This window comes from Scylla paramamosain, chromosome 19 (assembly GCF_035594125.1).
Source record: "Scylla paramamosain isolate STU-SP2022 chromosome 19, ASM3559412v1, whole genome shotgun sequence".
Classification (NCBI taxonomy): Eukaryota; Metazoa; Arthropoda; class Malacostraca; order Decapoda; family Portunidae; genus Scylla; species Scylla paramamosain.
The window spans coordinates 7,411,391-7,432,893 of NC_087169.1; the positions used below are offsets into that span (position 1 = coordinate 7,411,391).

The 21,503-nt window shown below is 38.7% G+C and overlaps 1 protein-coding gene across 1 annotated transcript in view; it reads right to left on the reverse strand.

Moving 5' to 3' along the window:
- LOC135109460 (probable glutamate receptor) overlaps positions 1–13,481 on the reverse strand; it is a 32,734-nt gene extending 19,253 nt beyond the window's left edge. The window contains exons 1-5 of the mRNA XM_064020839.1: positions 13,357–13,481; positions 12,029–12,261; positions 8,703–8,890; positions 8,347–8,583; positions 2,162–2,340 (exon numbers count right to left, since the gene is read on the reverse strand). Of these exons, the coding sequence (XP_063876909.1) occupies positions 2,162–2,340; positions 8,347–8,583; positions 8,703–8,890; positions 12,029–12,261; positions 13,357–13,481 (962 nt within the window). The remainder of the gene's footprint in view (positions 1–2,161; positions 2,341–8,346; positions 8,584–8,702; positions 8,891–12,028; positions 12,262–13,356) is intronic.
- Between the last annotated feature and the right edge of the window lie 8,022 nt (positions 13,482–21,503).

The following is a 21,503-nucleotide window of genomic DNA, read 5'->3' on the forward strand; positions in this document are numbered from 1 at the left end:
TTCGGAGAACAATAGGAGGGACCTCATCAGGTCCATAAGCTTTTCGATGATTAAGGCCAGCGAGGGCATGGAAAATATCATTGCGAAGAATTTCAATAGGTAGCATGATATAGTCAGAGGGTGGAGGAGAGGGAGGAACATGCCCAGAATCGTCTAAGGTAAAGTTTTTTTAACAAAGGTTTGAGCGAAGAGTTCAGCTTTAGAGATATATGTGGTAAAGAGATAGATGTGGTAAAGTTTTATAACAAAGGTTTGAGCGAAGAGTTCAGCTTTAGAGATAAGATGTGAAGTTTCCAGTTTAGATTATAAGTAAAGGACACGCCGATAATGTTCAGTGTAGAAGAGGGGGACAGTTGAGTGTCATTGAAGAAGAGGGGATATTTGTCAGGAAGGTTGTGTCGAGTATATAGAGGGAGGAATTGAGTTTTTGAGGTAATGAACAATACCAAGTTTGTTCTGCCCCAATCAGAACATTTAGAAAGATCAGAAGTAAGGCGTTCTGTGGCTTCCCTGAGTGAAATGTTTACTTCCTGAAGGGTTGGATGTCTATGAAAAGACGTGCAAAAGTGCAGGATGGTATCCTCAGCGTACGAGTGGATAGGACAAGAATTCCAACCAGCCTGGTTGAAATAAAGGAAGTAAAGAAGAAGCAAAGTTGCTGTAGGTATTTTTGGCTAGATGCCAGAAGTCACGAGACGAGTAAGATCTTGAAAGATTTTGACATTTTCTATAAATGAATGAGTTTTAAGCCCGGAACAGACCTGGCTTAGTTCCGGGCAGAAATATAAAATGCTTTAGATTTTGGTGATGGAAGGCTTAAGTACCCTTTGTGGGCCACCTCTCTATCTTGTATAGCACAAGAACAGGTTGTGTTAAACCAAGGTTTGGAAGGTTTAGGGCTAGAAAAAAAGAGTGAGGAATGTACGCCTCCATGCAAGACACTGTCACCTCTGTTATGCGCTCGGCACACAGAGACGGGTCTCTGACACGGAAGCAGTAGTCATTCGAAGAAAAATCAGCAAAATACCTCCTCAGGTCCTCCCAACTAGCAGAGGCAAAAAGCCAGAGGCACCTCCGCCTAGAAACGTTGTAAACTTCTTATTGAGACTTAAGCGTCTTATTCAGTTTCTATTAAGTTTTCTGGACGTTTATAGCGAAATGATTTATAAATATATTAGTAGCATTGTTCAATTTGAATTTATAATATCACCCTTTATTTTTTTTCATAAATTCTAGATATCCAGACATTAAATCCCAACAAACTGTTGAATTGTCACTGATACATACAGTCTAACAAGTAATCACTGCGATGCACAACCGTAACTATTAGGCGCAAATCACAGGTGTCACCAAGGAAATTTGGATTCTTAAGCTCCCTTCATTATCATAATAGCTCATAACTCTTACAGTGATGAAAATATCACTCACATCATTCACTACGTCACACTGAAACATAAGAAAGACTTCATAATCGCAGTCAACTTGACTCGTCACAGCAACAGCCTTCAACCAAGCACAATACAACCCCTCTGGCCACTACGAATGCGCCATTGAATAGCCTCAAGTTGATCCTCGCGAGGGGTGACTTGGAGTGTGTCAGCAGCAGAGCGATGGTGACAGTAATGGAGACGAGCATTTCACTATTATCAAAAACTTGTTATGATCCAGAAATTATTATTATTATTATTATTATTATTATTATTATTATTATTATTATTATTATTATTATTATTATTATTATTATTATCATTATTATTATTGTTATTTATTCATTATTATTGTTATTATTATTATTTTCTGAAGCACTCCACCCACTCCCTCCAACGTCTACGTTTTAGCGGACATTTTTCTCGTCGGGGATGAAGGTTTGTTGCTTAGAGACAAAGCCTCATCCCCCAATGATACAGTTCAAGATTATGCAATTATACAGTTCAAGAATAGTGACCATAGTCAAACTTATGGACATATCTATGGTTTCCTACAGTGGCAAGACTTATTTAATGCTATTCAATGGCTCACGAGAGAGAGAGAGAGAGAGAGAGAGAGAGAGAGGAGAGAGAGAGAGAGAGAGAGAGAGAGAGAGAGAGAGAGAGAGAGAGAGAGAGAGAGAGAGAGAGAGAGAGAGAGAAATAACAATGAACGCATATGGCTATAACTTTACCTTAGTCCCCATCCAAATGTAGCTAATATGGATATTCCTTTGTTACTGATGTAAAATTGGGTCTGCCCTCGAGAATCTGTGTAGCGAGTCGCGACCACAACTTTAATATAATTCTTGTGGTCGATTAAGGTGAAGCCTCCCTTTCTGACTTCCTGCAGTGCCTTGTCCGCCACCATAACCTGTTGATGATTATCATGAACAGATCTTTCACTCCCTTACTTGGCAATAATGAATCAGACATATATATTGATGGTGAATGAAAGTATCCACCTAATTTCAAATTTATTACAGATTACTGGAATAATAAAATATACGCTTAAGGAACACATTACTTCAACGAAACTACAACTGAAAATTCACTTGTATTTAGGTAATTAATTTCAATACATCCTCAGTGCGTTATTCACCAATACCTTCTACTGGTCTCGCGTCACGGGTATCTGTTCCTCAGTGGTTAACACACCGGAACAGCGAGGTTACAACCCTTCGACTTAAAGCGTTTACTTACTTGCTGTTGGTGAACAATTATGAATGTTAAACTTCGACCATCTGCCTCTCCGCTCCTGATATTCAAACCCAGGTCATCGTGTTAAGAGCCGATCATGCTAACCACAACACTACACATGGTGTGTGTGTGTGTGTGTGTGTGTGTGTGTTTTGTCTATACATATATATATATATATATATATATATATATATATATATATATATATATATATATATATATATATATATATATATATATATATATATATATATATATATATATATATATATATATATATATATATATATATATATATATATATATATATATATATATATATATATATATATATATATATATATATATATATATATATATATATATATATATATATATATATATATATATATATATATATATATATATATATATATATATATATATATATATATATATATATATATATATATATATATATTTTTTTTTTTATGTAGGAAGGATACTGGCCAAGGGCAACAAAAATCTAATAAAAAAAAATGCCCACTGAAATGCCAGTCCCATAAAAGGGTCAAAGCAGTGGTCAAAAATTGGTGGATAAGTGTCTTGAAACCTCCCTCTTGAAGGAATTCAAGTCGTAGGAAGGTGGAAATACAGAAGCAGGCAAGGAGTTCCAGAGTTTACCAGAGAAAGGGATGAATGATTGAGAATACTGGTTAACTCTTGCGTTAGACAGGTGGACAGAATAGGGGTGAGAGAAAGAAGAAAGTCTTGTGCAGCGAGGCCGCGGAAGGAGAGGAGGCATGCAGTTAGCAATATCAGAAGAGCAGTTAGCATGAAAATAGCGGTAGAAGACAGCTAGATATGCAACACTGCGGCGGTGAGAGAGAAGCTGAAGACAGTCAGTTAGAGGAGAGGAATTAATGAGACGAAAAGCTTTTGATTCCACCCTGTCTAGAAGAGCAGTATGAATGGAACCCAACCAGACATGTGAAGCATACTCCATACATGGACGGATAAGGGCCTTGTACAGAGTTAGCAGCTGGGGGGGGTGAGAAAAACTGGCGGAGACGTCTCAGAACACCTAACTTCATAGAAGCTGTTTTAGCTAGAGATGAGATGTGAGGTTTCCAGTTCAGATTATAAGTAAAGGATAGACTGAGGATGTTCATTATAGAAGAGGGGGACAGTTGAGTGTCATTGAAAAAGAGGGGATAGTTGTCTGGAAGTTTGTGTCGAGTTGATAGATGGAGGAATTGAGTTTCTGAGTCATTGAACAATACCAAGTTTGCTCTGCCCCAATCAGAAATTTTAGAAAGATCAGAAGTCAGGCGTTCTGTGGCTTCCCTGCGTGATATGTTTACCTCCTGAAGGGTTGGACGTCTATGAAAAGACGTGGAAAAGTGCAGGGTGTTATCATCAGCGTAGGAGTGGATAGGACAAGAAGTTTGGTTTAGAAGATCATTAATGAATAATAAGAAGAGAGTGGGTGACAGGACAGAACCCTGAGGAACACCACTGTTAATAGATTTAGGAGAAGAACAGTGACCGTCTACCACAGCAGCAATAGAACGGTCAGAAAGGAAACTTGAGATGAAATTACAGAGAGAAGGATAGAAACCGTAGGAGGGTAGTTTGTAGTTTGGAAATCAAAGCTTTGTGCCAGACTCTATCAAAGGCTTTTGATATGTACAAGGCAACAGCAAAAGTTTCACCAAAATCTCTAAAAGAGGATGACCAAGACTCAGTAAGGAAAGCCAGAAGATCACCAGGAGAGCGGCCTTGACGGAAGCCATACTGGCGATCAGATAGAAGGTTGTGAAGTGATAGATGTTTAAGAATCTTCCTGTTGAGAATAGATTCAAAATCTTTAGATAAGCAGGAAATTAAAGCAATAGGACGGTAGTTTGAGGGATTAGAGCGGTCACCCTTTTTAGGAAGAGGTTGAATGTAGGCAAACTTCCAGCAAGAAGGAAAGGTAGATGTTGACAGACAGAGCTGAAAGAGTTTGACTAGGCAAGGTGCAATCACGGAGGCACAGTTTCGGAGAACAATAGGAGGGATCCCATCAGGTCCATAAGCCTTCCGAGGGTTTAGGCCAGCGAGGGCATGGAAAACATCATTGCGAAGAATTTTAATAGGTGGCATGAAGTAGTCAGAGGGTGGAGGAGAGGGAGGAATCGTCCAAGGTATATATATATATATATATATATATATATATATATATATATATATATATATATATATATATATATATATATATATATATATATATATATATATATATATATATATATATATATGACAGCTTATACATGACAAAAAAAAAAAATCAAGCAAAATAAAAGTATAGTACTATGGACACATCTTGTGTGCTCTCCCTTGTGATATTATGAGGTCTGAAAAAGGGTGGTGTGAGAACTCGATTAGTTTTAAACCTGGATCCCTAAAGTTCCGAGCAGAGTTTATGAAATATATAATTGTGATGATGACAGTTGGTTATTTAATTTAGGTTTCATGTGTTTCATGCAAATAGCTTTCTAATATTTTAATGTACGTATGTGCCTCAGCTTCATGTAATATACTAAAATCCTTCTCCGAAAACGGATCATGTGTGCGAATGTGTTCTTATTGCTAGAAAAAAAAGGAGGTGAGATAATTGCTTCTCTGTACGTTTTGAAGTATCTTTAAGTTCACTGATTTTGCCTGTGTTAGATTCCTCTTGGTTTCTCCAGTATACCGAGTCTTGCAATTCGAACGAGTACATTCTTAAATGATGTTAGAGGTAAGTCCAATAATACTGTCTTTGAATTTAAAGAAAAAGCCAATAATAAACGTGTTGGTAAAAATATATATGAACTTGGTGTCAGGATACCGTTTTAATTATGGTAGTGAGTCTCCTTCTAATACTATGGCTAAAATGGACATATGTAAGGCAATTTTAAGTATTTCTTGCTTGTCATTAGAGGAAGGCTGACTAAATTAGCTTTCTGAAAAAAAAAATATATATATATATATATATGTTACGCATAATGTGGACAATTGCCTAATGTGAACATTAGGCAGAAAATTGCCTAATGTGTACATCAAGCAAGTAGGTTGCGTAAAGTTTACAAATTGTTAACATTAGGCAAAAAATGCCTATTGTTCAAATTATGCAGTTCAATTTTGCCCAATGTGAATAAGGAAAACATAATTAATTAATGCAATATTAGTATAAGTAAAATAGGTCAATCGATCTCAGGGTTCAGTTGAGTCCAATCACAAATTTTTGCATGATCTGCCTGGGTGACAGCGCGAGTTGCATTTAATTTCTTTTCTTAGGCAGCTGCACCTTCCTGATGTACATTGAGTAGTACATTGACACTTTGTATAACCTTGCCCACCAGTGGCTCTTGCTGTTGCTGTTCTCATCGATAGGCAGATATCAGGAACCTCTTCAGACTTTATAAGGGTCTGTTTGATCCCACTTAGGTCAGCTGGTGTAAATTTTGTTCTAATAATAACCTAACCTAACCTAACCTAACCTAACCTAACCTAACCTAACCTAACCTAACCTAACCTAACCTAACCTAACCTAACCTAACCTAACTATAACAGACCCAAAGTTTCGAACAACATTCGAACAAAACTGTAGACACTGGTTTGTCATTCAATTCACATTAGGCAAAATACCCTTGCCTAATTTGAAAATCATGCCTAAAGTGGACATTAAGCAAGTAAGTTGCCTATTGTCAACATCGTGCAAACAAATTGCCTAATATGAAGATTAGGCAATTTCACTGCCTAATGTTCACATTAGGCAATTATCCACATTATGCGTGACATATATATATATATATATATATATATATATATATATATATATATATATATATATATATATATATATATATATATATATATATATATATATATATATATATATATATATATATATATATATATATATATATATATAGTGTTATTGATGATGCTTAACGGGAAGCTGTTATTGTGGAAAATTGTCCTTGACAATTTGACCTCATGATCAAGAGCAAAACGGCTAGAACATATAGCGTAAAATTGATATAAAAAGGCTTTTATAGCACTAATCTTTAAAAAAAAATCGAGGGATGAAAGTTAAATAATTAATCCCCAAACCTGTGAAAATTTGTTTGCGTCAAACTGCAGTGTGTAGTTGGTTGTTGTTACAAGTCACAATTACATCCAGAAATGAGAGAGAACTATTGCTTTCCGTGTCACACGTGAATTCAATATTAAAGTGTTTTGAGTTTAAGTAACTTAGAAATTTAGGGGTATGTTGAGAGCGTGTAAATAAAATCAAGGTGTCATCAAGATATCTTCTGCAAAACAGGTTTAAATTCACTAGGACATTCTTTTAATCGTTTGGTTTCATGATGACATAAAAAAAAAAATATTTGCAAGAGTCAGGCTAAGGCAAGAAACCATAGCCACACCGTCAAGTTGGACATATAATTTATTGTTAAAAAAGAAAGGGGAATCTTTATATTTTATTTCTTTATTTCTTTATTTTTATTTTATCTCTTTATTTATTTTTTTTATTAATGTAAGTGTCATAGTCCTTAAATTATTCACGACAGATTATTTGAATGACTTCATCAAGGGGAATATTACTGAAGAGTGACTTAATATCAAAACTAGCTTTGACAATATTATGAGCTTCTAATTTATTTATTTCTTTAACGAATTTTTTAAGATAAACTTATTTGACGTTAGTAGTTCTAGTATAGCAACGAAATATTTAGCTAATTCATAATTAAATGTATTAATGGTGCTACGAATGAGCCTAATAGGGTTGTCGGCTTTGTGAGTTTTCGGAAGGCCGTAACTGATACCTGGAGACGAACCACTTGTGAAAAAGTGGTTAAAAATATTTTTAGTGATAAACTTCAGTTGTCTCATAAATCTAGCTAGCTTATCTTCAGATTTAGTAATGTAATGGAAAGGTATATCGTTGATTAATTTAAACTTGAAAGAATCACTTAAAATTTATCTTCAATTTTCATGAGATAATTTTTTTTATTTATTTATTATTATTTTTTTTCAATCATAACTGTGCCACAGCCCTTTTCTGGTTTAGTGATAATGATGGAGTCATCGAATTTTAATTTAATGAGAGAATCATAGAAAGATTGTCGTAATTTCAGGAAAGAACGTTTAACTATGTTGAAATCTTGGAATGAAGAGTGAGAAACTGAAGAGATGTCGTTAATTATATATATATATATATATATATATATATATATATATATATATATATATATAGAGAGAGAGAGAGAGAGAGAGAGAGAGAGAGAGAGAGAGAGAGAGAGAGAGAGAGAGAGAGAGAGAGAGAGAGAGAGAGAGAGAGAGAGAGAGAGAGAGAGAGAGAGAGAGAGAGAGAGAGAGAGAGAGAGAGAGAGAGAGAGAGAGAGAGAGAGAGATAACGGTACCTTCGGAAGCGAGCGGAGTCTGTATTTTTTACACCAAAATGTACTACTAATGAAGACACACCATGTGGTTCCATCACTTCCATAAATACCATCCTGAAGGAGAGTGGAGGACGGCACAGTACATGATGGCGCCAGCGGTGCACCTGACTGTATTCCTGAAATTCTAGGTTACCGTGACGATTGGTGTTGCCTAACATCTCTCTTACTCTGTACCCTGCAGTTAACTCTTTTAAATGAAAACTTACCTTCATTTTCCTGTGCACCAGCTGGACCACAGGATCTGTGTGTTTAGAAAAGTACTCCAGTGTAGCGCCTTTATATAGCCATGGTTCTATTATCCATTGCCACCCATCTCGTTCAAGTAAATCCTCAAAACGGTCTAGGGGTTGAGAGGTGCTCAAGACTGTAAGATGGGCGATGAGTGAGGATTTGTAGCCACTAGAGAAAATCAGGCAGAAAACCAACCAAAATCCAACCAGCATCTGCAGAGAAATGTCAATGTACGGGTGACAATCACTGGATATGTACTACTGCAGTTAAACACAGGAATTATAGAGTCAAAACAAAAAATAATTTTAAATTGGTGAAAGTATATGCTCACCTGTCCAGAGATATTGACCGACGGCTCAAGAGAAGGTTTCTCCAAAAGGGCAGATGAACCATAGAGGAGGGCGATTGTAAACTCTGCACTGGCTGTCCCCTTTACTGCCCACTTCCACAACCACTGAAGTCCCCACAGTGTCACACTCCATATTATCGTGGCCATCGTAACGCCAAGCCACACCTCATCTGATTAGTTATATATATATATATATATATATATATATATATATATATATATATATATATATATATATATATATATATATATATATATATATATATATATATATATATATATATATAACGGGTTTTCCACCTCCATATGGACTAAAGTCATGTATAACAGGTTTTGTAGAACATTACAATCCAGTCTCGTTTATGGTAACGACCAAAGAAAGCAATCATAGGGTAACCTTATCATGGAAGTTAAAATCTGGTTGAATATACCTTAGACACTGTATTTTTTCATAGAAACTAAAACATTAGAGAGACCATCATAATCTTGCAGGTCAGTACGACGAATTATTTTATTCTATTTATTTTGTTTATTTTTTTTTATTGTTATTAATATTATTATTATTTATTTTATTTTTTTCTTGTGGGATTGTGCGGTACTGTGTGTGGTTTGGCGGAGTGAGGATGATATTAGGAGTGTTTTCAATCGAAGTGAGATCAATTTGATTTTGCATCAAATAGGGCAACCAATGACCAAAATGTTGATTATTTTAATTAGGTCAATGAAATACTAAATATAACTGACAGGCTTTACCCGAGCACTTTAGGTTTACATTATTTTTTAGCTCGGTGAACACCTCGGAATTCACGGATGGAGCCAGAACTCTTCCAGATGAGGCAAAAAAAAAAAAAAAAAAAAAAAAAAAAACGAGTGTTCCAGGTTTAAATTAAGGGAAATTGGAACATCAAGATTTTACACTACATTGAGGGGAAAGCCGCTTAATAACAGGATACTTAATGTCAAGAGAAATCATTACCCTTGGCTATCATTGTGACTTTAACGGTAAGGTAAACAGATTTTCTTCTTGGAAATGCATTTTTTTTTTAATGTAAGAGGGACACAGGCCAAGGGCAACAAAAATCAAATAAAAAACAAAATACCCACTGAGATGCCAGTCCCAGAAAAGGGTCCAAAGCGGTAGTCAAAAATTGAAGGATTAGTGTCTTGCAACCTCTCTTTTAAAGGAATTCAATTCATTGGAAGGTGGAAAAACACAAGCAAGCAGTTCCAGAATTTACCAGAAAAAGAAATTAATGATTGAGAATACCGGTTAACTCTTGCGTTAGAGTGGTGGACAGAATAGGCGTGAGAGAAAGAAGAAAGTCTTGTCCAGCAAGGCCTCGGAAGCAGGGGAGGCATGCAGTTAGCAAGATCAGAAGAGCAGTTAGCATGAAAATAACGGTAGAAAACAGCTAGAGATGCAACATTGTAGCGATGAGAGAGAGGCTGAAGACAGTCAGTTAGAGGAAAGGAGTTGATGAGACGAAAAGCTTTTGATTCCACCTTGTCTAGAAGAGCGGTATGAGTGAAACCCTCCCAGACATGTGAAGCATACTCCTTACATGGACGGATAAGGCACTTGTACAGAGTTAGCAGCTGGGGGGAGGCGGGGGATGAGAAAAACTGGCGGAGACGTTTCAGAACTCCTAACTTCATAGAAACTGTTTTTGCTAGAGATGAGATGTGAAGTTTCCAGTTAAATAAAGGACAGACCGAGGATGTTCAGTGTAGAATAGCGGGACAGTTGAGTGTCATTGAAGAAGAAGGGATAGTTGTATGGAAGGTTGTGTCGAGTTGATAAATGGATAACTGAGTTTTTGAGGCATTGAACAATACCAAGGTTGCTCTGCCCCAATCAGAAATTTTAGAAAGATCAGAACTCAAGCGTTCTGTGGGTTTCCTGCGTGAAATGTTTACTTCCTGAAGGGTTGGACGTCTATGAAAAGACGTGGAAAAGTGCATTTTCAGCGTAGGAGTGGATAGGACAAGAAGTTTGGTTTAGAAGATCATTAATGAATAATAAGAAGAGAGTGGATGACAGGACAGAACAATGAGGAAAACCACTGTTAAAAAATTTAGGAGAAAAACAGCGACCGTCTACCACAGCAGCAATAAAACGGTAAGAAAGGAAACTTGAGATGAAGTTACAGAGAGAAGGATAGAAGTCGTAGGAGGATAATTTGGAAATCAAAGCTTTGTGCCAGACTTTATCAAAAGCTTTTGATATGTCCAAGGCAACAGCAAAAGTTTCACCAAAATATCTAAAAGAGGATAACCAAGACTCAGTAAGGAAAGCCAGAAGATCACCAGTAGAGCAGCCTTGACGGAACCCATACTGGCGATCAGATAGAGGGTTATGAAGTGATAGATGTTTAAGAATCTTCCTGTTGAGGATAGATAGATAGTCTTTAGATAGCCAAAAATTATGGCTTTAGATAGCCAAAAATTAAAGCATTAGAATTGCCACTTTTTTTTAAGAACAGGCAGAATGTAGGCAAATTCCCAGCAAGAATTAAAGTTAGATGTTGACAGACAGAGCTGAAAGAGTTTGACTAGGCAAGGTGCACGGAGGCACAGTTTCGGAGAACAATAGGAAGGACCCCATCAGGTCCATAAGCCTTCCGAGTGGTTAGGCTAGCAAGCGCATGGAAAACATCATTGCGAAGAATTATAATAGGTAGCATGAAGTAGACAGAGGGTGGAGTAGAGGGACGAACAAGCCCAGAATCGTCCAAGGTAGAGTTTTTAGCAAAGGTTTGAGCGAAGAGTTCAGCTTTAGAAATAACTGTGATAGCAGTGGTGCCATCTGGTTGAAATAAAGGAGGGAAAGAAGATGAAGCAAAATTATTGGAGATATATTTTGGCTAGATGCCAGAAGTCACGAGGGAAGTTAGATCTTGAAAGATTTTGACACTTTCTGATAATGAAGGAGTTTTTGGCTAGTTGGAGAACAGACTTGGCATGGTTCCGGACAGAAATATAAAGAGTTTAAGATACTGGTGATGGAAGGCTTAAGTACCTTTTGTGGGTCACCCCTCTATCATGTATAGCACGAGAACAAGCTGTGTTAAACCAAGGTTTGGAAGATTTAGATCGAGAAAAAAAGTGAGGAATGTACGCCTCCATCCCAGATACTATCACCTCTGTTATACGTTCAGCACACAAAGACGGGTTTCTGACATGGAAGCAGTAGTCATTCCAAGAAAATTCAGCAAAATACCTTCTCAGGTCCCCCCCAACTAGCAGAGGCAAAACGCCAGAGGCACCTTCGCTTAGGGGAATCCTGAGGAAGGATTGTACATACTTACTTGCGAATGGCCTTACAAGAGACAGATGTGCTGGTAACACTGAGGGTTTTAGAGACGTGAGGGTCAGGGGATCGGATGGGTAGGTTCGTAGGTAGTCGACAGCCTTTAGGCGACCTGGAGTGGGTGCCACGATAGTGCTCAGGTCAGATTCTTCCCGCTGGAGTTGTCCAATCATACCAGTGAAACCATGCGACTTTTCTTCTCCAAAAGAGCGATCTGGTTCTGCATAAATTCTGTAACTAATGTAGATCAAGGCGTGGTTACATAAAACAGAAAAAAAAAAATTAAATGTTATAAAAATAACAAAAACAAACATTTTCAATATAATGCAGGAAAATAAGTATATCATGAACTATTTAATAATTTATTATATATGATTTGGTACATTCTTTTATTATATATGATTCTGAAACTCTTCCCAGCCTCAACCATTCCCCAGGGGTGCAAAAATTTTCCTAGTACGCATATCACTTGGATATACTGCTATGAGGGGCGAAAAGAAAGAGAAAAAGAATAAGAAGTAAAGAAAAAAACAAGTAGCAATATATAGAGAGCCAGAAAAAAGGAAGATGGAAAGAAAGGAAAAAAGTAGCTGGACCGCGGACACTAGGGGAGCAGGACGCGTCAGAGAAAGCGAGATTTAGAGCCGGCAGGGAGTCTTGTGGGAGAGTGGGGTGCATATTGTAGAGGGTTGTTCTTAGTAATTAGTGATTAATCAATTAGTTAGAACAGTCAAGAGGTTAACGAGGAGAGCTAAAAGCAATTATGAATTACAGGTAGCCAGCCAGGCAAAGACGGATCCCAAGGGATTTTATCAGGCATATATGACGAAGAATAAGGAAACTATAGGTTCATTAAAGGCAGCATATGGGCAGTTGGTTAGTTCTCGAGAGAAGATTAGTAATATTCTGAATGAGTATGTTTTAACTGTCTTCACTCAGGAAAACATGAAGGATATGCCAAATAGTGAACAGATGTTTAGAGGAGATGAAAATGAGAAGCTGACAGAAATTGTCATAACTTAGGAGATAGTGGAACAGAAGATAGATAGGCTAAAAAATTTGAAGACACCAGGAACAGATAAAATATATCCCAGAGTACAGAAATGCAGAGAGGTTGTTGGCGCCAGGGGTTTGAATGATGTTGACACCAGGAGTTTGAACTTGGTTCACTCGGTTTGTGAGGAAGAATGTGATTACCAAGATTATTTGTATAGAGACTTTAAAGGGTGTTGATATTTGATTTATTATTATATATGAATTTACATTAATTTGGGTATAAATTATATGTTTGTTCATAGGTCGGTGCACAAATAAGCTGTGCCTGACACGTCATTGTTGCCTGCGGATTTGCCACGTCGGCAGGCGAAACAGATGTTTGGGTTATTAAACTCATTAATCGCTGTTATTAAACTCAGTACACCAGGAGACTCGAGCTGTTTGATAGCCCCCATGTGTTGCTCCACTTCGCGAGTTATTTTCACCGGTTTCTCCTCCTATGGGACTTGTGTAGGAGGAACAGTGGTGCCCAGACCCGGGAGCAGCCTTTACGTGCTCAAGCGAACTGAACTTCTGTATACATGCAGCAAGCTGTGGTGATTACTCGTGATGGCGGAGAAGGAGCAACTTGAAAGAGGACAGGCGGCTGCTCGACGGTGGTGTACGAGAGCGTCCAAGGTTTTGCAAACTTTCCTTGAACTGCCAACTGGGTCCAGGGTGCAGCTGAAAGACGCTATAGCGGATTTAGATAAGCGTCTAGACACCTTGGACCGAGTTCAAGTAGAATATGAACTGACAATAAGTGACCTTGAGTTGTTGGAAGCAGACCTAAACAAAGCAGATAGTTTTCGCAGTGGTGTTAAAGCTGTTCGGGTGCAGGCTGGCGAACTGTTGGCGATAAGACTGCCGTCCATGAAAGGTCGGGAAGTAGTGAAGATAAGTCTGCAAGTGCAAGCGCAGTGTCTACTAGTGCCAGTGTGAATCTTCCACGGCTCGACTTGCCGAAGTTTAGTGGTGAACTAACCCAGTGGCAATCATTCTGGGATTTGTTCGTGGCCATGGTAGACGACTCTACTCTACCAGCCATCAGCAAGTCCACCTATCTGCAGGCCTTATTGGAAGGTGAGGCCAAGTCTGTCATCCAAGGCTTGTCACTTACTGCAGTTAATTATGCTGTGGCCCGTAATCTGTTGAAGGAGCGGTATGGGAGGCCAGAGAGGATTATCTTAGTCCACATTCAAGCTCTTCTTGGCTTGAGCATGCCGTTCAAGCCTCAAGGATCTACGACTTATGTGTCTGCCTTGAGGAAGCTGCAGGATGACCTCATGATCCACATCAGGAGTTTGAGGGTCGGAAAGAAGAAAGAAGTCTCCTTGTTCTGCATTTGCTCTTCAGACAGTCTCAGAGACATATTCAGGTGGGTGTGGATTTTGTAATAAGTCCCATTCCAGTGAAAAGTGCTTTAAAGTTATCAAACTTCCACATACAGAACGACTGGAAAATATTCGTTCTGCTGAGCTGTGTTTTAAGTGCTTAAAAAGGGGGCACATAGCTAGAGGTTGCAAGGCAAAGTGCTCTAAGTGTAAAGACAACCATAATGTCCTTCTCTGCTCAAAGGATAATGTTTCATCTAAGGGCAGGGCTGTTAGTCAGCCGGCCAAGGAGAGTGAAGGTGAAACGAGAGATACCAATGTTATGCCTGGTGATCTAGTTGGTGCTTCTCATTCTTCATATTTTAAACAAAGGTGTTGTGTCTTGTCAACAGCAAAAGTCAAAGTGTATGGAAAGCATGGCAAGTACAGTGAAGCTACCTTGTTGTTCGACTCCGGGGCAGATCGATCTTGTGTCGAGTGAATTTGTAAGGAAGGTTAGGCCTACATGGGTATCTTCTGAACAGATGCCCTATTCTGCCTTTGGGGGAAGTAAGAATTCTAGATCTACCCAGTGTAATATTTATGACCTGAATTTAGTGGATGTTAATAATGAAGTTGTGTGTTTACTTGCAGCTGAAGTGCCCACAATATGCTCTCCATTATTACGCCCTTGTGTTCCAGTTGAAACCCTACTGCTTTTTAAGTCTGTGCAGTTAGCAGATGAGTATGAGCAGGACAGGAAGGTAAATGTTGACATTTTGATAGGACTTGATGCCTTTTGGAAATTTGTAATCCCCAACAAGAATTTGCAGGTTTAGGGACTAGTGGCTCAAGAGATGGTGTTTGATTGGATCCTGTCTGGGATTTGTGCCTTGGCATCCAAGGGAAATGTTAAGTTGTCTCAGATTTTATGCATTAACAATTTCAATGAGAATGAGTTACATAAGTTTTGGGATTTAGAGTCAGTGGGAATTTGTAATAAGGAAGCACATCCTGATGTTAGCAACCATCCTGTGTTAAAATCCTTTTCAGAGACAGTTAAGTTTAAGGATGGTAGATATGAGGTTGCTCTTCCCTGGAAATCAGAGCATAAGTGTAGCCTCCAAAATAATGAAAGGCTTGCAAGAAAAAGGTTTGATGCATAAATCTGAATACAATCCTAAACTTCAGGAGGAGTATGATGCCGTATTTGAGGGTTACGAACGGGAAGGCATCATTGAAGAGGTACCTGAGGGTGAGATGAACAGCCCATACCCCACATTCTACCTTCTTCGTCATACTGTCGTCAGGGAAGTCAGCACCACAAGTAAAGTAAGACCAGTCTTTGACGCATCTGCTGTGAGCTATAATGGAGTCTCATTAAATCACTGTCTTGAGGTAGGTCCCCCTCTTAACCCACAGTTGGTAGAGGTGGAAGGTTGCCTTAACTGGTGATATAACTAAAGCTTTTCTCCAGATTAATGTAAGGAAAGAAGACAGGGAAGTGCATAGATTTCTTTGGAACTATAATGGTAACATTCGGATAATGAGATTTACTAGAGTTCACTTGGCAATAAAAGTTGCCCATTTATGTTAAACGCAACTGTTAAACATCGTCTTAAAAGCTTTCCTGATTCTGAAGTTACTGCAGAGCTAAAGGATATCCTATATGTGGATGTCTGGTTGTCAGGAGCTGACTGTGCAGAGGAAGCCTTTGCTAAGTTTGATGAGGCACGGTCGGTTCTATCCAAGAACAGTATGACACTTTGAAAGTGGAGCTCGAACTGCAGTGCCTTAACAGACAGATTTAATGACTACTTAGAGCCCAGGAAGCATGCAGAGACAAAGATTCTTGGTTTACAATGGTGTTTAACTAGAGATATTTTTTCATTTGATTGTTTAGAATTGAAGGATCTTGAGGTAGCATCCACAAAGAGAACAGTTCTCAGTGTCATCAGTAAATTATTTGATCCTCTTGGCCTTCTATGCCCAGTAATCATGATGGCAAAAATTATGTTCCAAGATATTTGGAGACTTGGACTTTCTTGGAATTAGATCTTGCCTACAGAATTGCAACACCGGTTTCAGAAGTGGGCTCAAAATATAAAAGTTCTTAACACATGGCAAGTTAATCGTTGTTACTTTCCAGAACTTGTATGGAACAAGCTACAAAATGTAGAACTGCATGCCTTTGGAGATGCTTCCGAGAAGGGGTATGGTGCCTGTGTTTACTTGAGAGTTCCTGATAATGACAGGTCATTTAAGGTAATCTTAGTTGTAGCCAAAGGAAGGGTAGCACCTATCAAGAAACTGTCGGTGCCGAGGTTGGAATTAATGGGTGCTCTTCTGTGTGCTAGGCTATCTGTATTTGTGAAGACTTCCCTACACTTAACTGATGTACAAATATACTGCTGGACTGATTCTAAAGTAGCATTGTCATGGATAAAAGGAGACCCTAATAGATGGAAGACTTTTCTAGCGAATAACTGAGATTCAGAGTTTAATCCCCTCAGTTCAGTGGAAGCATATTCCTGGTAAAGATAGTCCAGCAGACCTTATTTTCAGAGGTACCTTTGTTGAAAACCTAATTTCCTGTACCTCGTGGCTGAATGGTCCTGCTTGGCTCTCTGAACACTTTACTTTCATGCAACAGGATGAGGTACCAGCAGCACTGCCCATTGTAGAGGAGGTATTCCCTGACAGCCCAGTGACATGCTTAGTGTCCGAGCATCCATCAGTAGGAAATGACTACGCCCGCTGGGGTCATTTTACAAAAGCTATTAAGTGTGTAGCTTGGGTAATAAGGTTTGTGAACAATTGTAAACCTCATGCTGTTAAATGTTTTGGGACCTTGTCTTATACAGAGTTAGATCAAGCTAAGACAAAGTTAATAATTTGTGTTCAGAGAGAAAGGTACAGCCAAGAGATCAATGCCTTAATGCTTGGAAAGTCACTCCCTAAGAGTTCTGACATTAAGAAATTGAATCATTTTATGGATCAAAATGGTCTTTTGAGAAGCAAGAGTCGGCTGGACCAGACTGAATTACGTTATGATTATTCCTGCAGGTCACATTGCCAAGCTGTTAATTAGTTTCCAACATGTATTTCTGAAACACGCTGGTGTTTTCACTTTAATTTCAACATTAAAATCTTGTTACTTAATTGTCGGATTAAGAAAGCTTGCTAGGGTAGTCTGTAGAGAGTGTATGATTTGTCGTAGACATCACTCACAAGCTTGCCGTCAGCCTGTAGCTCCTCTCCCAGGACTAAGAATTAACTCTGCTCCTCCTTTCACTGTGACAGGTGTAGATTATGCTGGATCACTGTTTTGTGTTGATTTTCCATGCAAGAAGCGGTACACTTTGTTATTCACTTGTGGAGTTGTCCGTGCAGTACACTTAAGAATTGACTAACTCTGTCTTATGATGATTGCTTACTTGCCTTTCGTAGGTTTTCTGCCAGAAGAGGCCGTTCATCAGTTATTTACTCTGACAATGCCAAGACTTTTATTAGTATGTCTAAACAAATGCATCAGTTCTTTGGCACCCTTGCTCCCCAGTGGAAGTTTGTTGTACCCCATGCTCCATGGTGGGGAGGTTGGTGGGAAAGATTAGTCCGATCTGTTAAATTAGCTCTTAGAAAGACTCTTGGTATAAAATGTTTAACAAGATGTGAGCTAGAGACTACCTAGCATGAAATTGAGGCATGTGTAAATTCCAGACCCTTAACTTTTGCCACAGATGATCCTAATTCTGTAAGCCCTTTAACACCACCTCCTTTTTTTTTTTTTAATTGGGCGCACTGCTGGATTTCATAGAGAGCTTAAAGGTGTTTGCCAGGTTCCTGAAATATCACATAAGGACCTATGTGAGCGAGAAAGCCTGAGACAACAACAACTTGATAGGTATTGGAGTTTGTGGGTGTCTGACTATTTACTGAATTTACCCCCTATCATTAGAGGTTTCATACCCAGATGTAAACTGGAGAAGGGATCTGTTGAGCTGGTTCGGGAAGATAATTCTCCTCGTTTGCAATGGTCCCTTGGAGTGGTTGTTGAGTTATTCCCTGGGAAGGATGAAATGATTCGTAGTGTCAAAGTTAAGACTGCAAAGGTAGGCCAGTGCAAAAACTGCATAACTTGGGGCTACAACAGATGAAGCTCATAGTCCCTTACCACAAACAGATGCCTTCCCAGCATATGCTAAAGGTTCTGATGAGGCTCACTCCATGACACCGTCGTCAACTTGTGTGTCTAGAACAGGACGAACTGTAAAGCCTCCTCAGAGGCTGAATATGAGAGATTTGAGGGTTTGAGATGTATTGAAGATTTAGGTTGATGATCAGTATTGTCCCTTTGGGTATTGTTTATTGTTTTATTGTATCATTTGCTTCCCAGGGTGAAGGTTGAGTTGTCTCTTAGTGAGACATTTGTATTTATACATCCTGATGCCATATGATCATGTTGTTGAGAGTAAGGATAGGAGTTATTAAAAGTACTCCTACGGTGGGGAGATGTTGGCGCCAGGGGTTTGAATGATGTTGACGCCAGGGAGTTTGAACTTGGTTCACTCGGTTTGTGAGGAAGAATGAGATTACCAAGATTATTTGTATTGAGACTTTAAAGGGTGTTGATATTTGATTTATTATTATATATGAATTTACATTAATTTGAGTATAAATTATATGTTTGTTTATAGGTCGGTGCCCAAATAAGCTGTGTCTGACACGTCACTGTTGCCCGCGGGTTTGCCACGTCGGCAGGCGAAACAGATGTTTGGGTTCACCGCTTTTATTAAACTCAGTACACCAGGAGACTCGAGCTGTTTGATAGCCCCCATGTGTTGTTCCACCTCGCGTGTTATTTTCACCGGTTTCTCCTCCTATGGGACTTGTGTAGGAGGAACAGAGGTTATTAGTAAAGCATTAGTTTCTGTCTTTAGGAAATCATTTGAGTCAGGTGAGGTACCAGTAAAGTGGAGGCAGGCTAATATAGTACCTATCTCTAAGAAAGGAGGTAAAACTTAAGCGTCTAATTATAAACCTGTCAGCTTAACTTCTGTTATAGGTAAAATCATGGAGTCAATAATAGTGAAGAACATTTGGGAACATTTAGACAAACATGACTTGATAAATCAGTCACAGCATGGATTCACGAAGGGAAAGTCTTGCCTGACGAACTTGTTATTTTTTTTTACAGTAAAGTGTACGAGGCAATAGATAATGGTGATAGTTATATTTTATATCTGAACTTCAGGAAAGCGTTTGACAAGGTACCCCATCAGAGGCTTCTGAGAAACGTTAGGGCGCACGAGATAGATGGGAAGCTGCTAGGATGGATAAGGTCATGGCTAAGCGACAGGCGACAGAGAGTTGTAATAAATGGCTCTAAATCCGAGTGGGGTCATGTAAATTTGTGAGGTGCCACAGGGATCATTCTTAGGGCCATTATTGTTTTTAATATACATCAATGACATGGATAGTGGAATTAGTAGTGATGTTAGTAAATTGCGGATGACATAAAGATAGGTAGATTAATTAGATCAGAATCAGATGCCGTCTCCTTGCGGGCAGATTTAGATAGAATGAATTAATAGACAGACAGATGTTAAATGCAGTTTAATATCAACAAGTGCTTAGCGTAAGTAGAGGAAACCCACACAGTAAGTACACAATAAACAACGGAACTCTGGTAGGTTTATGGTACCCCAAAAAATTTAGGAGTTATAGTTAGCTCTGAACTCCGTCTAGGAAGGCAATGCATAGAGGCCAGAAACAGGACAAATAGGGTATTATGATTCATTTTTACGAGTGTTAAAAGTAGAAGGCCCGAAATAATATTAAAGTTATATTTGGCGCTGGTCAGACCTCATCTAGATTACACTGTCAAATTCAAGTCCCCACATTACAGGAAAAATATAGGTCTATTAAAATCAGTACAAAGGAGAATAACTTAAAGAATACAGGGCATGAGGAGTATTCCTTGAAAGGCGAGATTGAAACTTTTAAATTTACATTCTTTAGAGAGACGTAGGTTAAGAGGGAACCTGAAAGAAGTCTTTAAGTGTTATAGGGGTTATAACAAGTAGGACGTAAGCAAAATTCTTAGGATCAGCAACCAGGACAGAACAAGAAATAACTGGTTCAAGCTTGAAAAATTTAGGTTTAAGAATGAGATAGGAAGAAACTGGTTCTCCAATAGAGTGGTAGATGAGTGGAACGTACTCGGTAATCATGTTGTTAGTGCTAAGATATTAGAGAGCTTTAAGAGAAGATTAGACGGGTTTGTGGATGGGGATGATAGGTGGATATAGGTAGGTATATTTCATACAAGAACTGCCACGTGTAACCCTGGTGGTTTCTTGCAGCTTCCCTTATTTCTTATGTTCTGAGTGTTTGTGACAGTTCGCCCCTGTCATCCTAGTTAAGAGGGACTCTCACGGGGGCCTGCTGGATACTGTTGCGTCTGATAACTTTGGGAAGTACGTTGTCTTACCAACTCCAGCTAGAGCAGTCTGAGTATGTTGGCGCCATGCGTCGTGGTGAAAGGCGGAGAACGGTCTGTGGACCATCTGATGTCTGTCAGTTGCCGTTTTTATACTATGAAATGCTATTAGCATTCTGGGCTTACTGCTGTGAGTCTTGGAACTAGATGATTTTGTAATATGGTTGGCTGAACCTGGTCATAACAATATGCTAATGGAAACCTTGTCTCATAAAAGCGATATATCGAAATAATCACATTGGAAATAAATTGATGATACGGGATGGACGTTCAGATCATCTGAACGTTGTCAGTTGTTTGTTGCTTAAGTGTTGGTGGAAGAATAGCAGTATGTACGCTGGCAGGGACAGCGGATAAATGTACGTACGTGTAAACTAGTCACTAGAAGTTGGAACGTTGTTTGTTAATCTCCAAACCTTTCACAGGGCTTCGTAATTTTCTCAAGGTTCAAACCTTTCTTGCTTTTACCAATGTTTTTCTTAGGATTCCATACGTTTCTAAGAACCCAAAACTTTCACAGAGCCCCTAACATTCCAACTTGCTAAACCTTTCTCAAGGACTCAAATCCTTCCCAGGGCCCCAGACTTTTATGAAATCCCCATATTTTTTTTTTTTTTTGTCAG